This window comes from Scyliorhinus canicula, chromosome 21 (assembly GCF_902713615.1).
Source record: "Scyliorhinus canicula chromosome 21, sScyCan1.1, whole genome shotgun sequence".
Classification (NCBI taxonomy): domain Eukaryota; kingdom Metazoa; phylum Chordata; class Chondrichthyes; order Carcharhiniformes; family Scyliorhinidae; genus Scyliorhinus; species Scyliorhinus canicula.
Genome location: NC_052166.1, coordinates 38,769,268 through 38,786,702, shown reverse-complemented (window position 1 = coordinate 38,786,702; position 17,435 = coordinate 38,769,268). Strand labels below are relative to the sequence as shown.

General features: G+C 48.3%; 1 protein-coding gene across 1 annotated transcript; it reads left to right on the top strand.

The window, feature by feature from the left end:
• Positions 1-8,137: 8,137 nt before the first annotated feature.
• Positions 8,138-13,292, top strand: LOC119955782 (tumor necrosis factor ligand superfamily member 15-like). The gene is made up of 4 exons (XM_038782340.1): positions 8,138-8,315; positions 9,890-9,938; positions 10,940-11,023; positions 12,586-13,292. The coding sequence occupies exons 1-4, from the start codon at positions 8,139-8,141 to the stop codon at positions 12,864-12,866; spliced, it is 591 nt and encodes a 196-aa protein (XP_038638268.1). The 5' UTR covers position 8,138; the 3' UTR covers positions 12,867-13,292.
• Positions 13,293-17,435: the final 4,143 nt, after the last annotated feature.

Below are 17,435 nucleotides of genomic sequence, written 5' to 3'. Positions count from 1 at the left end.
TCCCGTGTCAAGCTTGAACGTAATTGGGGAGTTGTTCACTTGCACTATGGCACTCCATTCGCTTGTGGAGTCAATGGTATGCACGTATTGAGGTTGTGTGGTCAGCTCCTCTGTGGCATTTATGATTCCAACGCCATATGTGTTCTCCCAGGAGTGGAAATCTTGGTGGTCGGAAAAATTTTCTTTGAGTGTCTGAGTGTCCATTGCATCTACTGTGCGAACCTTGAAGTTTCCATGTCTTTGCGTTGGAGAGTAATATTTTGCTGTGGACTGACACTGGAAGGCAAAATGATTCATTTTGGAGCGCTTTAGGCATCTTTTCCCTAGTGCAGGACATTTCCCTTTTAAGTGGGCGTTGCCACAGCGGTAACACGTCACGGCGTTCGTGACGTCACGCGTCGGCAGCGATCGCGCATGCGTGACTCGCTCTTCTGGCTGGGTTCGGAACTTTGCATACTGCGCATGCGCAGACATGCTGGAATGGGTGCCGGTGGTCGGAAAAGAATGCCTGTGAGTAGAGGCCACCATTTTAACGTCTTCCACCTCGTGGAGGATTTTCTCCGCGTTTGTTTTTAGAAATTCTAGGTACTGCTGTTTTTTCTGTTCTTGCTTGTCAGCATTTTGCAAAGGTAATTCTTAAAGTTAAATCATTTTGCTGCATTAATGATTCCCTTATATTTTCATCTGACAGACCATAGATTAATTGATCCCTGATGATGGAGTCTGTTATATCAGCATAGTTACAACCTTGTGCTAGCAATCGGAGACCTGTGACAAAATTAGAGATAGTCTCCCCATTTCGTTGGAATCTGTTACGCAGTTTAAAGCGTTCCATGATTTCATTTGACTGTGATTTACAGTGTTCATCAAATTTTGCAATTATCACTTGAAAGCTATTTTTATCTTCATTGTCACCAGACGTAAAAGAGTTATTAATTTCTACAGCTTGCTGGCCTACCATTGACAGTAATATCACAATCTTTCTCACGTCGGGGGCTGCATTTAAGGCAGTAGCTGCCATGTATATTTGAAGCTGCTGCTTATACATTTTCCAGTTACTATTTAAATTACCGGTAGTTTTTAGCAGCTCTGGAAGTGGCGTGTGGTTCATCGCTTCGGTTGGTTGTCTGGAATCCGAATGCTGCGAAGTCTTCCACAGTCGAGTGGCCAGCCTGTTACTTTTTCTGCTTCTTTTGGTTCTTTCTGGTCTCTAACCTTAATCTATCTAGTACTGTTCGATTAAAGCCAACCTGGTACCATGTTTTGTTACCTGTATGGCAGGCAACATGTGCTACTCAATTCAGATACACCAAAGGCTTTCGGAAGAGGGCTCAAAGTCATCCAGAAGTTTTGCATGAAGTTTATTGAGTGATACAACTTAAATAACTGCGTGAGCTCTTACTTCAAGAACTGTACTAGTAGAAGGTTACAACTTTTCTGTACACTCAGGGCCGGCTCAAGGCACCGGCAACTCGGGCTGTTGCCCGGGGCGCCATGTGCTAGGGGGCGCCAGACTTGGGTCCCGCGCATGCGCAGTTGGGCCGGCGCCAACCAGCGCATGCGCGGTGGCCACACTCCCCCAGTGTGGCCGCACTCCCCCAGGGCGGCCCCCCCCCCGGTCCGTCCCCTCGGTCCACCCCCCCCCCCCGCTCGGTCCGCTCCCCCCCCCTCGGGTCCGCCCGCCCCGCCCCCCCCTCGGGTCCCCCCGCCCCCCCCCCCCTCGGGTCCGCCCGCCCCGCCCCCCCCCTCGGGTCCGCCCGCCCCGCCCCCTCCTCGGTCGCCCGCCCCCGCCCCCCCCTCGGGTCCGCCCGCCCCGCCCCCCCCTCGGTCCGCCCGCCCCCCCACCCTCGGGTCCGCCCGCCCCGCCCCCCCCTCGGGTCCGCCCGCCCCGCCCCCCCCCTCGGTCCGCCCGGCCCGCCCCCCCCCCTCGGGTCCGCCCGCCCCGCCCCCCCCTCGGGTCCGCCCGCCCCGCCCCCCCCCTCGGGTCCGCCCGGCCCGCCCCCCCCCCCCTCGGGTCCGCCCGCCACGCCCCCTCTCGGCCCCGCCTGCCCCCCTCTCGGCCCCGCCCCCCCCCCCTCTCGGCCCCCCCCCCCCCCCCCCCCAAGGGCGCCGAAGTTCAGGTGCCCGGGGCGCCAGCAACCCTAGGGCCGGCGCTGTGTACACTACAACCAGGCCTGACCACACTAGCAGCTCTGAGCTAAATCTCTGCCTTTGCTCTCCTCACAGTCTAATCAGCCAAAGAGGCTTGAGGGCTGCTTGCTTCCCCCTTTATACCCACCAGTGCTGCCCCTAGAAATCAGGATGATGAAGCCAGAGTACAATCCACGCCTATTAGTATAGCCATTCCACGCCTCAGTGAGTAGTTATGTCCTCTAACATTCCAGAGATCCTTGCTTGTCCAATTAATTGCCCATCGTCAGTTAACCCTCAGAATCATAGAATCACCACAGTGCTGAAGCAGGCAGCCCACCTCGGGCCAGTACCCCACCCTGACCCCGTAACCCAGTAACCACGCCTAACTTAACCTTTTGGACACTAAGGGACAATTGATCCTGGTCAATCTACCTAACCTGCACATCTTTGGACTGAGGGAGGAAACTGGAGCACCCGGAGAAAACCCACGCAGGCACGGGGAGAAAGTGCAAAATCCACACAGACAGTCACCCGAGGCCGGAATTGAATCCAGATCCCGAGCACTGTGAGGCAGCAGTGCTAACCACTGTGCCACCGTGGCGCCCTCAGCAATGTCCGCTGCCCAAAGTCTTAGTTAAGGTGAGGGGTTGAAACCTTCAATGTCAAGGGATGAAAATTTGGTGCGGGGCATCAGGAGGGATAGTGTCGAACCTTGCATCTGCGACCACCTGAATGTCCTGTGGTTCCAACAACCCTCAAGGTTTACGTGAGACGGCGGCACGGTGGCGCAGTAGTTAGCACTGGGACTGCGGCGCAGGGGACCTGGGGCAGGATTCTCCGACCCCCGTCAGGTTGGAGAATCGCCGGGGACCGGCATCAATCCCACCCCCGCCGTGTCCCGAATCCCCCCCCCCCCGCCCCCGGAGATTCTCCTGCCCACGATGGGCCGAAGTGCCACCGCTGTCATGCCGGACCCGCCGGCGGGAATCAAAACATCTACCTGACCGGCGGGACTGGCGGCGCGGGCGGGCTCCGCGGTCCTGGGTGGGGCGCGGGGCGATCTGGCCCTGGGGGGGTGCCCCCACGGTGGCCTGGCCCGCGATCGGGGCCCACTGATCGGCAGGCGGGCCTGTGGCGTGGGGGCACTCTTTTCCTTCCGCCTTCGCCATGGTCTTCACCATGGTGGAGGCGGAAGTGACCCCCTCCCCTGCGCAAGTGCCGGAATGACATCAGCAGTCGCTGACGCTCCGGCGCGTGCGCGTACTTACGCCAGCCGGTGAAGTCCTTTCGGCCCCGGCTGGCGGGGCGCCAAAGGCCGTCCACGCCAGCAGGCGGAGCGCCAACCACTCCGGCACGGGCCTAGCCCCTCAATGTGAGGGCTTGGCCCCTAAAGGTGCGGAGACTTCCGTACCTTTGGGGCGGCCCGACGCCGGAGTGGTTCACACCACTCCATCACGCCGGGACCCCCCACCCCGCTGGGTAGGGGAGAATCCCGGCCCTGGGTCACCGTCCGTGTGGAGTTTGCACATTCTCCCCGTGTCTGCGTGGGTTTCACCCCCACAACCCAAAGATGTGCAGCTAAGGTGGATTGGCCACGCTAAATTTCCCCTTAATTGGAAAAAAAATAATTGGGTACTCTAAAATTAAAAAGAAGAGAAAAAAGGTTTACACGGGATCTAATTTGCTCCGACACTACTTCTGATATTAATGAAATGAAAATCGCTTATTGTCACAGGCAGGCGCCAAATGCAGTTACTGTGAAAAGCCCCTAGTCGCCACATTCCGGGGTCTGTTCGGGGAGGGAACAATCAGCTGCAGGCCCATAGGTGACTCTGAAGGGGTGAGGTCAGTGACCGTGGTTGGTCAAGTGATGAAGTGTGATGGACAGCAGAGAATTGGGATAGTGCCGTCCACCAGAGACGGTGCAGGATAGTCAGCTTCTTGGATCAGGAGGAGAAGGGGTATTGGGAGGAGTTGAGGGCAACGGGATGGTAATTGACTGTCTTTCTCTCTCTCTCCCATCCCTCCCAGATTACTGATTGGTTTTGGGATGGACCCAGTAGAGCTGGCTATTATTCTTAACAGCGCTGGAGGTGGACAGACACCACCCACTCAGAGATGCTCAACTAAGGGGGGAACCTGATCCAGGAGAAGAGGGTAGATGTCGCTGGGTAGGCTCAATGGCTGGCTGGACTAGGAAGAAGTGGAGAGTGAGCCCGAGGAGGGCCTAGAGGAAGGAGGACAGACGGCGACCACGGTGTGACAGAGGAGGAGGACCAAGGCTGCTCTCATTGCCTCCAAGTTTACCCATCGGCAGTTTGTTGTCTGGCAGCTCCACAGCACCCCTCACTTCCACCAGAGGGTTCATTGACATCTGAACAGGTGATGGGCCTGAGTTGTCCGTGTGATTGAGTCGCTTGCCAAGGAAGGAGGGTGACGATTTGCTGTGAGGAAAGCTGTGAAGCTCCTCAGGTTCGGGTTATGTCTGCCTCCTGTCTGTTTGCTGACTGTGCACTAACTCCCAGGGAGACAGTGGTTTTGGCGTTGGACAGCAATCCAAAGACCCAGAGTCGTTCTCTGGAGTCCCGGGTACGAATCCCGCCATGGCGGATGGTGAAATATGAATTCAATTAAAATTCTGGAATTAAAAGTCGAAAGGTGACCATGAAACCATTGTCGTGAAAACCCACTTGGTTCACTAATGTCCTTGAGGGAAGGAATTCTGTTGTCCTTACCTGGTCTGGCCTACATGTGATTCCAGACCCACAGTCATCTGGTTAACTCTTAACTGCCTTCAGGTATGGGCAACAAATGGTGGTCCAGCCAGCGATGCCCACATCCTATGAACGATTGAAAAAGTATGTCTGAGTGAGGGTCAGAGACTCGTGCCTTTGTCTCGCAGCTCTAAAGGGGGGAGGGTGGGGGGAGAAGGGGAAAGGTGAAGGTTTCACTGAATAGTGAAACTGAATTTCTGTCATGGAGGGTATCATTGGTATCCCTGCTGGAATTACTTGGAGGGCCTGTAGGAGGAGCTGAGTTGAGATGGGGAGATGATATTTCCAAGTAAGAGAGGGGTCAAAGACAGATGCATTAAGGGTTTGAAGAGCAAAAAATAGTTTTATTTGGTGAATAGTGACAGTAGTACCTCGATTGCATTCAAACTACCGGTGCTTAACTTCACCAGTGTCCGCGCTGCGCACCTCTAACTCCTTAATCTTATGTGTGTCACCAGGATGCACAACAGAGGTGGTAGAGACCTGCTGCCTTCCGTGCCCTGAAATCTGAGATACTCATGGTGGGTGCCCTCTAGTTGGCCGGGACCCGGCCAACTTTTGGGTGCCTCTGGTTTAGCCATGTCACCCATTTTGTCTGCTGTCCTTGAGATGCTCTGGTGTCAGGAAGGGGGAATGCAGAAGGGCTGGGAACTGGTGGAAGGCCCCTGATGGTATGAAGAAGCAGCTGTAGTGACTTCCAGAAGCCCTTGTGTCACTTGGCACTGCCAGTCCTGGACCCCTACCATTGTCTGCAGCATGGTGTTGAAACTCTCACCAATGGTGAGAGCCTGTTTGGCCCAAGCCCTGATGTCCCTCAACAATGGATGTCTGTATCGAGGCCATGCTCTTGGGGCCCTCAGCCATGGTCCTCAGAGACTGAGCCATGCCTTGGACTTTGTCACTCATGGCTCGGACGTCCTGCCCAGGCTTTCCACTGCAGACGTGAACCTTGCAGTGTGGTTCTGGGTGCCACACAACACCAGCAACATCTCCTGCGCCTGAAGACTTTGGGACTCCTCCAAATGGCCTTGCAATAGCAGGAATGTCACTGACTCCCCCTCCTGGTGTTCCTGGCTCTGCCTTTGCATCTCTAGCAGCTGAAGGAGGAACCCATCCAGAGGCACGGCACCTGGCTGCGGCACAGCTGGGATCCAGTAGATCTCCAACTATCCGATCCCTGAGGTGTTCCTGTCACCACCTGATGTGCATCGGAAGTACTGTCATGCTCACCAGATAGTGACCCCGAAGCCTGTCTGCTAAGATCGCTTGCTGAGGTGTGTGTCTCTGCGATGGTGGATGGTGCGGGTGCTAGCGGTGATATACCTTCGGTGTCCTCCCCTGAGATCCCCGTCAAGGTGCTGTCAAGGGTTGATGGGGGGCTCTGCTCATTTTTTGATGTTCTTGCAAGACAAAGGATATGCAGCGGAATTCTCCATTGGCCGGTATCCTCCGGTCCGCCGGCAGCGCACCCACACCCGCGGTTTCCCGATGGCGTGAGGAGGCCACAATGGGAAATCCCATTGGCTGGCTGTGGGAATGGGAGAATCCGTTGCTGGTGGGTGCATGCCGCTCTGTAAAAGGCGAGACATACAAACTCACCTGAGACAGGTCATCTGGAAGAAGATGCATTGGTTCCTCACTTCTCTGCCATAGTCTAACCTCGCTGTCAGCGCAGGGCCACTTCTGGCCTTCCCCTGCATGCTCCATTGCACTTTCCTCATAGAGAGTGAGAATGGGCAGTTTGGGCATGCCCTCCCCCCTTTTTTCTCCTTACACTCCAGTTATGGGCTATCTTCTGCTGCAGGCAACCAAAGGGATGTTGTGAACCTAACGTCTGTAGGTTCGGAGGTCAATGACAACTGCCATTCATGGGGAAAGCGCACAGACAGAAAGGATTTTGATGAGGAAAGTCCTGGGGGAGGTTTGAGGATGATGATGGGAGGTCGGATGTTGGGTAGCAGCAAGGTGGTAGCAAAGGGTTAAGGATGAAATCCCGGGGTTGACAGAAGGGAAGAAGACATGGGACACTCACCCTTGTAGCTCATAGGTCATTTATCTTTTCGTGACATTAAACTGCTGTCCTCCTGGTTGTACTGTTAGCTCTAATTGCTGTGGGCACCGCCTCCCAAGTAAATTTTGTCATGTTGCTCGGCAGCCACCCGCCAAAATGCTGGTAGATGGTTGCCCGCCTGTCCTCCATCGCATCCAACAGTCTTATCAGGGCCCCCTCCAAAAACCTTGGCACAGGTCTGCGAGCGATCATCCTCCTGGCTTGACTGAGAGTGAGTGCTGTGGCCCCATTTAAATGCAGCAGCCCCTTGACTGCAGTGCTCAGCTGACCCCCCAGGTGGGCGAATCAGATACTTGGCGACTCAGACATGGCGTGATTCATGTGGGGGGAAAAGACATTTGAGTAAGTGGCTCAAATTGATACCGGGAAGGCGCCGACTTTCATGCTGAAAATGACACTTTGTCATTTTTTTGGAAAAATTCCACCCAAATTTATTTATTTATTTTGTTTTTAAAAATAAATTTAGAGTATATAATTCATTTCTTCCAATTAAGGGGCAATTTAGTGTGGTCAATCCCCTACCCTGCACATCTTTGGATTGTGGGGGGCGAAACCCACACAAACATAGGGAATGTGCAAACTCCACACAGACAGTGACCCAGGTCCGGGATCGAACCTGTGACCTCAGCGCCGTGAGGCAGCAATGCTAACCACTGCGCCACCGTGCTGCCCTGCCCAAAGTTATTTTAACATTGGAGAAAAATGCAACAATTCTTTGAAATCTGCTAATGTAATACTTCATATTATTTATTACATATTTCTAAACATTACCTCAACCTACAGAATTCAGATTTTATGTTGAAAGGTTACAAACGTTTTATGACTATTCGGAAAATTCCCTAGTTTTCCTAGTCTAGGGAGACCACTAATATACATAGCTGAGATCAAAGCCTCAATACAAAAAAATTACTATTTTCAAATGGGGGCGTTATTTAGCCCAGGTAAGCAAGATTAGATCACAGCCACTACCGACACTATTGGTGCATCTTACAGATAATCTAATCTCCTGAGCAATTGAAAATTTATTCATTCGTTGAAGGTAAAGTCCGACTTGGAGTGTTCCAGCACGTCATACACTGATCTAGATTTATAAAGCCCTTTGGAGATTCAATCCAGAAAAGTGACTGAAGTCACCAAGAGTGAATAGTGGTGTCTTCAAAATGCTGAAACCCACCTCTACGGATCCAGAAGACTTGACATGCAGGAACTCAAAGTGCACACTGTCCAGAAAGCACAGTTGCAGCTCATTACTTCTCAGCATTTTTATCATTCTGCAGTGGCTTGCAATAGCAGCCATGTGCTCTATCATCTTTTTCTACATCAATGTGCTAAAGGAGGTAAGTGTATCATTTTATACTAGCTCTTGGCTGTAACTGTAGGAGAACATAGACAGCGGTAACATAATTATTTGGTGATTTAAGGAAGGAAATTGTCACACATTTCAGGACCACTGTGGATACCGGTTTTAATACTTCAATTTTTTAGGGTTCCCTCACTCTGCCTTATATCCATTTGTGTAACAGCAGAAGGGGGAGATGTAACCATTACATCCTCGTGCAATTTCAACTGGATACTCATGCCAGTTGCAATCTTCTTGAAGATAGGCTGAGGTGAAATAAGATTTAAATAATAAGTTGCTTTAATGCACAGTTTTAAAAAAGTGGTCATAGTCTCAGATGACCATAATTGTTTTCACCTTTGAAGGGGAGAGCTGAGTGGTGGTAATTTTTTAAAAAATAATGTTTATTGTCACAAGTAGGCTTACATTAACACTGCAATGAAGTTACTGTGACAATCTCCTCGTCGCCGCATTCCGGCGCCTGTCCGGGTACACAGAGGGCGAATTCAGAATGTTCAAATTACCTAAACAGCATGTCTTTCGGGACTTGTGGGAGGAATCCGGAGCACCCGGAGGAAATCCTCGCAGACACTAGGAGAATGTGCAGACTCCGCACAGACAGTGACCCAAGCCGGGAATCAAACCTGGGACCCTGGCACTGTGAAGCAACAGTGCTAACCGCTGTGCTACCGTGCTGCCCTGTAATCTGAGGATCACCACACCTCAAGTGAGGGGCAAGGTTGAGAGGGCGGGCCTTCATAAATAACCTCAGCTGGTACGGGAATTAAGGTGATATGTATAGAGCAAGTGATATGATCAAAGTTATTTATTTTCATCAATGAGAGCTTAATTCATGATGTGGATATGCCGGCATTGGACTGGGGTGAGCACAGTAAGAAGTCTTACAATACCTGAGGAAGGAGCTGTGCTCCAAAAGCTAGTGATGCGAAACAAACCTGTTGGACTTTAACCTGGTGTAAGACTTCTTACTGAGCTTAATTCATGCAATGGTACAAAATAAAGAACCAATGATAAAAGCAAATTACTACAGATGCTGGAATCTGAAACAAAAACAGAAAATACTGGACAATCTCAGCAGGTCTGACAGCAGCTATGGAGAGAGAAGGGAATTAACGTTTTGAATCTGGATGACTCTGACAAAGAACAGGTGACGCTGTTCCACTGCATTGTGTCATCTTTCTTCTCATGATCACCCATGTATTCTGTCCTGAAGTTTTTCGGGCAGTCAGCTCTCACTTTATAACCTGTTGGTGGCTGACTGCCTGTACCCGATCACAAAGTTATTTTTAACACCAGTGCGCCAACTTTTAAGAACCTTTCTCACAATGGAAAAACCCTCACCCTCTCAATGACTTACAGTGTCCAAAAGGCTTTCCAACAGACTGTCTTCAAAATACGCGGACAAAATAACAATGACTTACTGATTGGTCACTGTGAGAATCAACTTTATGTCCAAATGTTTCCTTTCCTAAATCACTTCCGTGAAAAAATGGTCAAAATTGCAGACAAGTAAGACATCATTTAAAATGAATGTAACATTTTGTTTTGAAGGACATACATACTGAAGTGCTGGCAAAGATGAAGAATATCACAATTTCCAGTAAGTAAAATTACATTCCTTCATTCCAGCTATATTTAAATTGGTACCAATTTTTTTTCGTATTCTTTATAAATTTAGAGTACCCAATTATTTTTCTTCCAATTAAGCGGCAATTTAGTATGACCAATCCACTCACCGGCACTTTTTTGGTGTGTGGGGGTAAACCCACACAGACAAGGGGAGAATGTGCAAACTCCACACAGACAGTGTGCTGAGCCGGGATCAAACCCAGGTCCTCAGCACCGTAGGCAGCAGTTGCCAACCATTGTGTCACCCTAAAATTGTTAGCAATTACCTGGGTGAATTAAGTAGCAGATTTAAATGAGACGCTCACCTCTCCATGCTTGATGGATTAAGCAGCGCTGTAGGAATTCAACGGTTCTATTCTAAGGTTTCCATTTATGATCAAGGATCAAATTGGGTACTGGGGAGGTAAGAGGAGAGCGCATTGCAAGACAGGGGGTTTGTGGCCTTCTGCAGCAAGTGTAAGTAATAACTAGATTATTATTTTATCAGATAAGCTCAACACATATCTGATTTCCATTTCGAAAAAATTATGGTCAGAAGGGCACAGGATTCAGTGCAATTATACCCCCCTATTTGCAAATAATGCAAACAGTTATTATTCTATGTAAAACCCTGTGTACGGACCCTGACAAAGCATAGACACTTCCACATTAGTTCATAAAGAATAAAACTGGTTAAATATAAACAATTAAAATGTATTTGCATTGATATCAATGGGTATAAAATACATTCATTTTATTATATATGGCTTTACTTACTTTATTCAAATAGGTGTAGCACAGAAGTGACGTGAGCTACAGAGTAATTTGACCACAGATATGAGATGGTATCACCGAGAGATAGTCTGCAGCACTTGTTTGAAAAATAATTGTTAAAATACCAAGATTTTTTTGAGCATAGCTAGATGTTCCTTTCATTAGATTAGTGTCCAGAGATTGTGCAAACGTTCAATGTCAAAACATATATTTTTTCAGGTTTTCAGACCACAGGAGGCTATACGTTCAAGAGCTCAGTGGCAAAATCAGAGAAACCAATCGCTCACTTTCCTGCACTTACAGGTCAGTATTTACAAGGGCCAACTGGTGGGTGACAGTGACCCAGGTGACATTCAACTAATTGGAGGAACTTAGGTCAACAGCGATAACAAGTGATTGAAAATATGAAAAATAGAAAGTCAAATATGTGTCCCAACTAGTTCCAAAACAAATCGACAGTCCTTTTTATTTTCTTTTGGCCTTTCAAATGGTGGGATAGAGGGATGTTAGAAATGTAAAAAAAAGCTTATTTGATTTTGACAGGACAGTTTGAAAGAACAGAAGGCTAAAATTCATAAGCAACATTAGAAGAATTCGCCCCTGCCCCAAATATTGGATGAATGAAACAGGCTTTGAGTAAGTGAGATTAGGGCATGTCATCCAACAAGGAGCTGCCCCAACAGAATCGATGGTTACAGAGTACCAGCAAGGGTGGGGGTAGATTGAGGTGGAGTCTAAACAATGCTTGCCCCTTGGTAGACGCTCTAGCCCAGTTTATTTTTCTGGTTTGATACCCAGAGTGCTGCTTTAATCCATCAACCTACCCCTGCATATACTTGACCCGCTTCATGGCACCGCTGCGCTTGTCTGCAATTGCTGTTTACTTTGGCAGGACCGCAATATCCCACTGGGCAGGAGTGGCTGTAAAATGCTGACCATAATATATGTAAACATGAGACCCAGTGGAAGTCCTGTCACTAAAGGAGATTGTCAATGTGCATGAGGATGCAGTAAGCAGCGAGGAGGGTGGTGGGGTGGGAAGGGGTGGGTGTGTAGGGGAGAGAAGGGGGTAGAAGCTCCCTCGAGACCAGCCAAGGCGTGGCCTTCATCCCTAAGACTAAATGGAAAAGGAAAGAGGTTGCTAAAGCGGGAACAAAACCATTGGCACTGCCAAGGAGGAGGAAGCGAGGAACGCTGAGGCAGCAAACAGAAGGATGGACCTGAGTGAGCAAGGAGCAGGCATGGAAACACTAGGCCTCGCTGCATTCCAACATCCCCTGCTGCCCTCCCACCTGGAGGAGGATGCCCTCCATAGACTGAAAACACCAGATATTCCTTGGGAGAGAATATTCCTCTGCTGGTGGAATTGAGGCAGTGGATGTGGTGATGGGGGAAAAAAATGCTGCTTGCAGAGGTTAGCAGTCTGGGGAGCTTTCAGCATGGAACAGTAACCTAGAGATTTAGTTTGGTTGTTTTTAGACAAAGTTGTTGATCTTTACCCCCTTCCTTGGTACAACTGTGCAAAGCAGCGGTAGGATTTGCAAGCTGACTATCAGAATCTGGTGGTGGGGTGAGGGAAGTGTACCCACACTACGGCACCTACAAGAGAGTAGGAATGTGTACTGCTGACTGTTCTATTTTCATTCTGTTAAATGGTAGAGTCACCGGCACCAACCTGCATATATGTGACCCACTTAGCAACTGGGTTTTATCCTTTCCCTTAAGATCCCCTGATATAGTTTTGTCTCTGGCTGTACAAGTCTGATGTACGCATGATTGGGTCTTCAAGAACCGAAGTAAAAACAAGCTTCCTACTTCTGTGTTACTTCTTTTTTTTCTAAACTCAAGCCAAATCTGTTTTCCAGCTGCAGCAGATATCCAGAATACCTCAGGCCATCTGCTTTTTGAACACAAACGTGGACACGCTTTCAAAACATCTGACATGAAGTACGATGAAGGTGGCTACTTGGTGATACCCACTAGCGGTGTCTACTTTATATATGCACAGGTGACCTTTATATGTTCACAAGACTGCACCAAGCTATCTCAGCAATTCTTTGCTGCTATTTTAAAGAAGAACAACCAGTACCCTTACCCGGAGGAGTTGCTGAAAAGCTATGCTAGACCTCAGGTGATGACTTTCTGAAGGTTTCAACCTACCAGGCTGGAGCCTTCCAGCTTTATGCTGATGACTATATTTATGCTAAAGTTCCCGAGAACCTGTATACCCATATTTCAGAAGGTGAACACGAAACTTACTTTGGGGCTTTCTTGCTTGATCCTGCTACTTCAGGAATAAGCAAGCTGCCAATTTAGCTATGTTGTCAGGGAATGTATACATGCATATCCACATACGTCGACCTGGTGTTTTTTTTAAGGTGCAATCTGTCTGGTTCAACAGACTGTTCCAAATGAAGATGTACAAGAAATTTATGCTACAATAGCACAATATCTGTTTTTGAGTTACACTCCAATGAGTGATTTATCATATCATTTTGTAAATTGTAATGCTGCCATTATATCTTGTATTGGTCTTGGTTCTCATATAATAAAAATTATCTCTATACACGTTCACATGTTTCAAATTGTTCCATGTCTGATAATAGGAAATAAAATTAGGGCCCAATAAAAGAGAATATTGACATATTCTTTTTTAGGAACTAGTTAACAGTAGACCATTAACATGGAGCAGAATCTTCTGCTCTCACTGGTGGCAAGATTGGAGGTGGGAAGGGCATTTACTGAGGCTTAACACTGCCAACGTTTCACTTCCATTCGATTAAGTTCTGAAGTGAAAGTCCATGGTTGGCCTTCCAACCCTACCGTCAGCTGAGGCCCTCAAGTAGTTATTGGATGACTGTTGAAGGGCCTCATCCCATGACCAATGGAATAAGTACGATAGAATGAAAGGCTGCGGGATTCTCTGTCTGCGGGATCCTCCGCTTCGCCGGCAGCGACCCACGCTTGTGGGGTGGCCACGATGGGAAACCCCATTGGCCGGCTGTGGGAATGGAGAATCCCGCTGTTGGCGGGGGCGTGCCGGAAAATGTGGCTGGTGGGATGGAGAATCACAACCAAGACCTTGGATTGGAATATGTAGGATGCATATGGGTGGAAGGTAAGAAATAACTGAAAGAAGGTACTGTTGGGAGTAGTCTATCGGCCGCCTGACAAAGGCTATACTTTAGGATGGAGTATAAATCAGGAGATAACAAGGGCATGTAAAAAATGCAGAGCGTCAATCATGCATGACTTTAATCTTCATGTGGATTGGGAAAATCAAATTGGCAAAAGTAGCCATGAGTAAGATAACATAGAGTGCATTTGGGGCAGTTTCTTATATGTTGTGGACCCAACCAGCGATCTGGCTAAATTGAATCTGGCAATAAACAATCTCAGTGTAAAACAGTGTATACTGTTCCTATAGCATGGTATAATGTTACTTTGGTTCTAACAGATCACGGTATAATGTAGCATTCAGTTTGAGAGTGAGAAACTTGAGTCATAAAACAACTTTGCTAAACCTAAGTAAGGGCAATTACAAAGGAATGAGGGGCACAGTTGGCTGGGATGGACTGAGGAAGGAGTTTAGCAGAAAAGACGGTTGATCAGCAATGGCAGAGATTTATGAAAATAGTTCATGATACACAACAAAGATAAATCCCAGTTGGGAAGGAGGATTCTAGGAAGGGGATAAATCAACCATTGTTAACCAAGGAAGTTAAGGATATAGTAAACTGAAAGAAACAAAACATATAATGTGCCAAAGATTAGTAGTAAACCAAAGGATTGGGAACATAGTAAAAACCAACAAAAGATGACCAAAAAAAAAGGAGAAGATAAGGGTAAACCAGCAACTAATATAAAAATGGACAGCAAGAGCTTCTTTCAATATATAAAAAGGAAGAAAGAAGCTAAAGTGAACACAGGGCACCTAAGAGAATGAGACTGGCGTTATGGGTTTGGACCAGAACCCTAATTTTGGTTAAGATCACGGACTAGAACCCTAGTAATTGCATTTGGTGAGGCTGTGAGGAAATGTTACTGCACCACACAAATTCAATTGTTTAAAAAGTTTCTCAAAAGAAATTAAAAAATGCTTCAGCATCCTTCCAGTCAAATCTTGACCATGCTTGAATATATTAAAACACAGCCCCATTAGGATTTGGAGTGGGAACAGTTATTGCTCCCTCTTGACTTTCCTCAACTTCTGCTTTAACTCCAACTTTTGAAATTGATATTCTCTCTCCTTTTCCCTTTAGAACATAGAACAGTACAGCACAGAACAGGCCCTTCGGCCCTCGATGTTGTGCCGAGCAATGATCACCCTACTTAAACCCACGTAACCCGTAACCCAACAATCCCCCCATTAACCTTACACTATGGGCAATTTAGCATGGCCAATCCACCTAACCCGCACATCTTGGACTGTGGGAGGAAACCGGAGCACCCGGAGGAAACCCACGCACACACGGGGAGGACGTGCAGACTCCACACAGACAGTGACCCAGCCGGGGATCGAACCTGGGACCCTGGAGCTGTGAAGCATTGATGCTAACCACCATGCTACCGTGAGGCCCCTTTCTTCCCTTGCCAATCTTTCAGTTTCCATGTCAAGTTTCCTCATTTCAATTTCCTTTTTAAAAGCTTTGACGCATTTCTGATTGTTTCATTTGTAATTGAATTTGAGCGAATTCCACTGATTCTTGCCATGACCCAGACTGTTGTTTCTGGGATTCCTTCAAAATGGAAAATGCTGAGCGCGTCGCTTCAGTTATCTTTACCTTCCTCGCCCTGCAAATAAATTCAACTGCAACTTATCCATCGATTCCAAAAATGTTCTTGTAACCACCTTCTGTAAACTACCCCGAGATGTGTCTTTAACACGCAGGAAACTGGGCAGCACGGTAGCATGGTGGTTAGCATGAAAGCTTCACAGCTCCAGGGTCCCAGGTTCGGTTCCCGGCTGGTTCACTGTCTGTGCGGAGTCTGCACGTCCTCCCCGTGTGTGCGTGGGTTTCCTCCGGGTGCTCCGGTTTCCTCCCACAGTCCAAAGATGTGCGGGTTAGGTGGATTGACCATGCTAAATTGCCCGTAGTGTCCTAAAAAGTAAGGTTAGGGGGGGGGGGGTTGTTTGGGTTACGGGTATAGGGTGGATATGTGGGTTTGAGTAGGGGTGATCATTGCTCGGCACAACATCGAGGGCCGAAGGGCCTGTTCTGTGCTGTACTGTTCTATGAAACTCTTCGCCATTTTCCAGAGGAAACGGTAATGGCCAAGGAACTGGAAGTTGTTGATATGATGGAGGGCATTGAAGGAATCACAAATGTAGGTTGGAAGGGACTGGACAAGAGGAGAGAGTATGGAGTCAAGATCGGAAGAAATTAGTTTGGTGGGGCAGGAACAGGCTGACACGATGGGCTGAGCGTGACAGTCATTTTGTGGATTTTGAAGAGGTAGAAGCGGACTGTCCGGTGTTGGGAGATTATGAGGTTGGAAGCTGTGGAGGGAAGATCTCCAGAGGAGATGAGGTCAGCGATAGTCCTGGAAACAAGTCTTGATGCTCGGTGATGGGGTCATGGTCCAGGGGGAGGTAGGAGGAAATGTCTGAGAGTTGACGTACAGCCTCTGCGAGGTGGAGGTCAGCACGCCAGACAACAACAGCCCCATCCTTGTCAGCAGGTTTGGAGACAAAGTCAGGGTCAGACCTGAGAGAGCAGAGAACAGCCAGTTCAAGAGGCGACAGATTAGAGTGGGTGAGAGGAGCAGAGAAACTGACACGGGCAATGTCACACCAACAGTTCTGAATGAAAAGATCCAGAGCAGGTCAGCAGCCAGAGGGAGGGGTGCAAGTGGAGGGAGAATGCTGGAGTCAGGTAAAAGGATCTGTTGAACGGGGGAGGGGAGGACTCCTGCCCGCAGAAGTGAGCACAGAGACGAAGGCGGCTGAAGAAGAGTTCAGCATCATGTCAAGCCCAGAATTCATTGCAGTGGGGGTGTAAGTGTATGAAGCCGAGTCCTTTGCTGAGTACAGTGCGTTCAATCTCAGAGAGGGGAAAGTCAGACGTTACGGTGAATACATGGTAAGGGTCTGAAGGGGTGGTGAGTCCTGGATTGCCATTGGTATCAATGAGTTGTTGGAGCTTGCACTCTTTAACACCTGAAAGGAGGAGAAAAAGTTAATTCTTGCTGCTTGCACAGAGATGCCTGACTCATGGCTGACGTACAAACAACTATTAGCCTACATTTCAAAGACATTTCTGAAACTATTTGTAAATGTAATTTTTTGAATGAGTCTCAGTTTGCAGAGTTGCAGACGATGGAGATAACTAAAACTAAATCATCCGTTACGGTTCCTCTCATGACATTAATGGTAAGTCACAAGATAATTAACATTGCCCCTCTGGTCAATGGGAATAGAAGCAATTAGGATACTTTTCTACATTAAAAGCACTATTTAAATCCAAGTAGTTATTGAATCACTTTGTGCCTATTACTATTACTATAATCGTATATGACACCACCCCTGTGATCTTCCGTGACACAATCCCTTTATTGCCACTATGCGTAGGTACATGGAGGTGGATTTGATTTTGTGCAGAAATATTTATAATGCATTGTGCTCAATTTAATATAAAGCCAAAGTTGGGAAAACTACAGGATTAATCCTCCAGATAGTGGACGTTTTGCCTGGGCTGTCAACCATTTTGGTGTG

Excerpts from the sequence above, each read along its gene's own strand:
- LOC119955782 (XM_038782340.1), top strand. The coding sequence starts at position 8,139 with ATGCTGAAACCCACCTCTACGGATCCAGAAGACTTGACATGCAGGAAC. Across the intron at positions 9,939-10,939 it reads GAAGAATATCACAATTTCCA|GTTTTCAGACCACAGGAGGC; the intron begins GTAAGTAAAATT and ends ATATTTTTTCAG. Across the intron at positions 11,024-12,585 it reads TCACTTTCCTGCACTTACAG|CTGCAGCAGATATCCAGAAT; the intron begins GTCAGTATTTAC and ends TCTGTTTTCCAG.